Below are 6,315 nucleotides of genomic sequence, written 5' to 3'. Positions count from 1 at the left end.
TGCATCATCTGTCCAGTGACTAAAGCCACCAAAGCCTACAAGGCATTCCTTTCTGAACTGTCACCCATGTCTAGCTTCCCTTTTCCATTTGTCCTGACAGAAGTCTAGGCTCTCATCCTCTCTTCTTAGATGACACCAACAGCTTCCCTCTGAGCTCGCCTTCCAGGCCCCAGGCTTTCCTTCCTCTATGGCTGGCATTTGTGGCCAGATTTACCTCACTCTTTAATTTGCACCTCTACTCTTCAAATGTACAATAGTTATGACTGGCTGTTCAACTCCTCATATAACAGGACCCCACCATGTTACTCACCCTCATTTCTCACTCTTTCCCAGCATAAAAGTGTTTTCTTTTGATCTACTCTCTAAATGTGTAATATTTATTTCCAGCTCTGAACATTTCCTTTTGTGGCTCTCCCATTTAAAATGGCTTCTTTCTCCCCTATAGCTACACAAACTCTATTGAATCTTTTAAAGATATATCTTATACCACATTTTTCATGAGGGTTGTACTCATTTCCATTTTAGCTGAATCCTTACAGTATTCAGAATTTGAAGCTGGAACAATCTGCCATTATTTTATAGTCTGGATATACAGTTTAGCTAGCATCCAAAGATCTTTGTTTCCTCCTATACACCATACTTTCGAATTGAGACTATTCCACCAGTAAGCTATTTGTTCCTTAAAGGTAGCGTAATACTTGTGTGCCAGTATTTACTTATAAATATGATCACAAACAATACTATAGAACTCATCCCAATAGGAAACTAAACACAGTACTAATGAAAAACTGATTCTAATTAACTATCATTTCAGACAATATGCCTATAAATTTTGTAAGAGGAAGAAAGTAAACGAACGATATTAAACAATAAACTAACAGATTGAAGTTGCAGTGTTGTAGATGCCTCTGTAAAGTGGCTCAATCTTTCTGAAGAATAATTTGACAATAAAAACAAAAGCCACGAGATTGTATATAACCTTTGACCCAGTAAATCCTCTCAAAATATCACGGCAAAGAAAATAAGAAGAAAGACAAACATTGGTGATTCCATGACATAATCAAAAGTAACAACTATGTCACTATGTCATTATGTTGATATATGAAAATGTCTGCACATTTCATGTGTATGTGATATTTAGTAAAAAAAAAAGAAATGGAAAATTATATGCACATATGGATTGTCAAAATTTCAAGGAAACATATCAATTAAAATTGATTGATAATCTAAGAGGTTTTATAGATAAGAATTAAATGTTCATTATATTTATAATTACAGTATCTGCTATTACTAATGGATAACATTGGAGGAGCTTTTAAGAATGTATAATGGATAAAGATATATATAAGTATGTATGTATATATACATCAGTTGCTCACCTTCCCATCAGGGAGCTCCATGTAGCCTTCTATATCAGTAGTAGCTGTTTTGCCAAATCGACCCAGATACCCCTGCAGCTTAAGACCAGTAAATGTTAGAGCCATTTCCCAGAACCTGCAAACCAAGAAACAGATTGAATCTACCTGAAAGAAATGTTGTTTATTTTTATTTTAACATGATCCAAGCATTAAATATTTCATAGTCATTTATATATTATTTCATTCATTCATTCATCCAATTAATATTTACTAAGTATCTAAACCCAAAACCACTTGCTGTCAATTCCAACTCAGAGCAACCCTTTTGGACAGGGTAGAACTGCCCCATAGGGTTTCCAAGGCTGCAATCTTTACGGAAGCTGACTGCCACATCTTTATCCCACGGAGCGACTGGTGGGTTCAATCTGCCGACCTTTCAGTTAGTAGCCGAGTGCTTAACCACTGCACCACCAGGGCTCCTCACTACCTGTTAGGCAACATGAATTAAGCAGTGAACAAAATAGATTAAAAAATCCTGCCTTCGTGGGTCTTATATTTTAGACCTCTGCTGTCAAATGCAGTAGCCACTAGGCAGTGTGGCTATTTAAATTTAGATTTAAAGTAATTAACATTAAATAAAATTTAAAATTCAGGTTTTCAGTCAGACTAGCCAATTTCAAGTGCTCAATAGCCACATGTGGCTAGTGGCCACCATATTGGAGAGTACAAAACATTTCCATCCTAGCAGAAAGTTCTATTGGGCAACTTTGTTTTAGAAGATGTAAAACTTTCCTCCAAAATTCTAACTTACTACTTGCATGACTTTGAGTGATTTTCTTGATCACACCATGCCTTCATTTCCTCATGTATAAAATGGAAATATTATAAGATTGTTGAAAAATCCTTAGAACAGTGCCTAACACATAAAAACAATCAATAAATGTTAGATTAAAAAAAAAAAAAAAACTCGTTGCCTTAGAGTCAATTCCGACTCATAGCGACCCTATAGGACAGAGTACAACTGCCCCATAGTGATTCAAAGGAGTGGCTGTGGATTTGAACTGCCAAACTCTTGGTTAGCAGCCACAGCTCTTAACCACTGCACCACCAGGGCTCCAAATGTTAGATATTACTAGCATTTTCTTATTAATAGTCTGAACGAATAAAAGGTCCAAGCGATGAAGACTTTGTCAGAAAAAGAATCTGGCCTACCCAGCTAGACCTAAAATCAATGATGGAAGGAATCAACAAGTGAATAACATGAAGCCAAAAGCCTAAATGGCCAACATCCTTCTCTTAGGCTACATTAGGTCCCCTGATCATATGCTTCCATACGCTCTGCTTTTCTCTCCTGGCACTTCACACATGAAATTAGTTGTTCAATGTCTATCTTTTCCCCAAAGATACAGTGCAGAGAAAATATGCACTTTACTAAATGGTGGAGAAGTGTAAGGAATTGGAATTTTTTAGCCTATACCTAGCAAGAATTCCCCCAAGATTTCACTTAAAAATCTGGTCAATTATGCTGTACTTCTAATAAATGAATAAGAATAAAACCAGGTTTAAATGGAATAAAGAGGAATTTAGGATAAATAAGAATGTCTTTCTCATAAATACATACTGGGAATCAAGTTATGAGCAGCTCTGGAGTGGTGGGCTGTTACGCATGAGACAGGATAGAACAAAGATGGAAAAGGACAAAATCATTCCATCCTAGGAAGAGACCGGGATATGATACAGTGAAAAGAGTATGGAATTTAGAGTTCAAAGACCTGAGGTCAAGAGCAGGCTCTGCCACCATTCAGTAACTGAGGGTCCCTTGTCAGGAATGATACTCTTGTGAGTCTTGTTTTACAGATGATGACTTTGAGTCAGAGACATCAAAATGACTTATCCATCATACAATATTGCTCTGAACAACAAATTTAATAGCAGATGTGACAGCTCCATATGAACTGGGAAACACCATGCCAATGCTACTTGTTAAGAAATTGTACAAACTCTTTCAGGAGGTGAAGCCTACAAGAAGGCCGTAGGCTAAATTAAAAAGTCTGTTTTCTTCTGTATAATCTTCAGTGATAAAATCCCACATATCTAGTTTGAAAAGCTACACTACTAGTTAGTTTGAAAACTAACATATTTAGAAATTATCCTAATGTTAACAGCAAGGGCAAAAAAGTCTCCAGCTCTTAGATCCTCTCAGAAAATACTCTGATGATTTCTACTGGCACCTGTGTTGGTCACCCAACCTACTTGATGTGGCCTGTTCCTGAAGTAGTAAGCTGCTCATCATCTTCAGGGTTGAAAGTAACCTTAAAAACTTCCTGGGAAAAAGCTTTTGTCCTCAGTATGGGCTGCTCTTCTTCCCAATACCAGATGGTGAATGTATAATCAGGGCTGCAGCCAACAGACGCCAGCAAGGTGCCATTATAGTTAAAGTCTACATAGGCATATCCCAAGTCAGTACCATCTGGAAGGATGAATGGGAGTCTGATGAGTAGGGGAAACATTTATTTCTTTTCAAAAGTGTATTAACAAAAAACATACAGATAGACAGAGAGAGAGAGATGATAGACAGATGACAGATACATGATAGATAATCAGACAGAGATAGATGGACAGACAGACAGATGGATCTTATATATCTCCTACTGGCTCTGTTTCGCTCCAGAACCCCAGCTGATTCAATAATGTTATATCTTCAGAATTTTGTTAACCTTGAACATGGAATATCTTAAAGATCCTCTTGAACTCACCTCGAAGGATTCTGTATGGCCTCAGAGAAGGATACTCATAGATGATAATATTTGGAGAAGATCCTTTTTCAGCTACTGCGAAGTGAGTTTTATTGGGGTGAACCTATAAAAAATAAGATCTCACTAAAATATTAAAAGAAAGATTTTCATATAAATAGTAGTCCTATTAAGGAGGTATTTGGCATCCAATATTTTGTCATTTTATTTATTAGGATCCACTTTAATACAAGGCTCAGAAGTGGGCATCTGATACTTGATGGATATGATTTAAAATAAAAACTAGAAGAATTCTCATTTTAAGTTTTATTTTCATTAAGACAGTCATTTCTAGCTCTATAGTTTTATTAATTGCCATTAGAAGAGCTAGAACAGTGGTTCCAATCTTCAGTGTGTATCAGAATCACTTGGAGGGTTTGTTAAAACGCAGATTACCATCCCTGCCCCCAGGGTTTCTGATTCAGTTGGTCTGGGTTAGGACCTGAGAATCTGCGTTTACATTTCTAAAGCTCCTAGGTGAGACTAGTGCTGCTTGTCTGAGGACCATGCTTTGAAAACCGCTGAACTAGGCAAACTGCTCCCCCTGCGTGTAAGTCAAGCTAAATTTTTGCATACAAAAATTCATGTTTATAGAGTAAGTACCATCCTAACTAAAAAATGTTCACCTTGGACAAATGTACCACAAATGAACATAAACTTACTAGGAGTGAGAAAGATAGAATGCTGCCAAGCCAGGTGTAGAGGAAAATAGAGTAAACATGGCCTGGATAAACTATTTCTGTCAGCATTTCAAATGATCGCCATTAGTTGGATAGAATTGTATGTTCATTTCTGTTATCTTTGTTCACTGGTATTATCTTTGTCTAATGTGCAAAAAGAAAAAAATGGCTAGCCAAAAAATAGATATAAAATAGGCTATAATAATAAGCTATTTAAAACATATATTCTACTTCTAAAATTATATTTTCAGTTACTGTTTTGCAACTTGTGATTATATGCATAAGGACAAGGAGATTGGTTCTCAGCTATAGATTGCGCTGGAAGTCTGTACCCAAGACAGCGTAGCTCCTTTTTGCCTCCACACATAGGGGCATCGGACCTGCAACAGACTGGCATCCTACTGGCAAGCTGCCTCCAGCTCTTCCATTCAAGTTAATCTCCATCTCTTCAACTTGAAAGAAGATTTGGGTTTTATAGTATGAGGAATGCTTAGTGAGATAATGATAATGCTGATAACAGCTAACATTTATTGAGTGCTTACTATATGCCAACTGATCTTAAGTTTTACATGAATTAATTCCCTTAAATTTCACATCAGCCTTGTGAGCTCAGATATCATTATTATTCCCATCTTATTGATGAGGAAGCTGAGGCACAGAGAGGCCAAGTAATGTGCCCAAGGTCATGTAGCTGTGAGAGATAGGATTCAAGCCAGGTGTCAGAGCCAAGGAGCAAACTAGAGTAAGAAATAATGGATTTCAAAGACATAGATGGAAGTGGGTTATGTCCATATCTATCTAGATCCCAGTTTCCAAAAGGATACTGCATGGGCTGTGTGGTCACAGAACTCTGAATGGGGAATCAAGCAAATCCTTTACCCTTCTGGGGGACTGGGTTCATCCATAGTCAGTGAAGAAGTTTCTGCACTCTCAGATTGGAAGCTGCTATTGAGTTAAGTATCTTGTTTGGTGTTTTGCTTTACTTTTAATAGAGACCTGAAACTAGTAAGTCATTTAATTTACACTCAACCTATAGATTGACCCTATCTTTTCTGGAGGATAGCTTATATGCCACAAAGCACATTTCTCACAGTCTTGCAAAGGTCTTTTCTCAGTCGCAACCAGAAAACTGCTTCAGAAGAGATGAGGTGACACAGACCGTGGAGGAACATCCTCTGTCACTACCCAGCATACATGGAGGAAGGCCTGTGTGCATAATACTGCTCAGAGACCGGGGGAGGAGGATTAGGATCAGCATTCTTGATGACACCAAACCTCTGACTATTGACCTCAAACCAACTTATTTTATAACAAAATAGAAAACAGAAATTTACAAAACTATTGTTGTTAGGTGCCATCGAGTCAATTCTGACTCATAGGGACCCAACAGAACGAAACATTGCCCAGTCCTGCACCATCCTCGCAATTGTTGCTGTGCTTGAGCCCATTGTTGCAGCTATTACAAACTATTACTAGCCCTAAAGT

The 6,315-nt window shown here is 37.5% G+C and overlaps 1 protein-coding gene across 1 annotated transcript in view; it reads right to left on the bottom strand.

The window, feature by feature from the left end:
* Positions 1–6,315, bottom strand: part of CFAP44 (cilia and flagella associated protein 44) — a 97,653-nt gene that overhangs the window by 52,515 nt on the left and 38,823 nt on the right. Inside the window, exons 6-8 of the mRNA XM_023728875.1 lie at positions 4,115–4,217; positions 3,612–3,828; positions 1,380–1,494 (exon numbers count right to left, since the gene is read on the bottom strand). Coding sequence (XP_023584643.1) covers positions 1,380–1,494; positions 3,612–3,828; positions 4,115–4,217 — 435 coding nt within the window. The remainder of the gene's footprint in view (positions 1–1,379; positions 1,495–3,611; positions 3,829–4,114; positions 4,218–6,315) is intronic.

Source organism: Trichechus manatus, unplaced genomic scaffold (genome assembly GCF_000243295.1).
Source record: "Trichechus manatus latirostris isolate Lorelei unplaced genomic scaffold, TriManLat1.0 scaffold00026, whole genome shotgun sequence".
NCBI lineage: Eukaryota > Metazoa > Chordata > Mammalia > Sirenia > Trichechidae > Trichechus > Trichechus manatus.
This window is presented reverse-complemented; position numbering and strand designations above follow the sequence as displayed.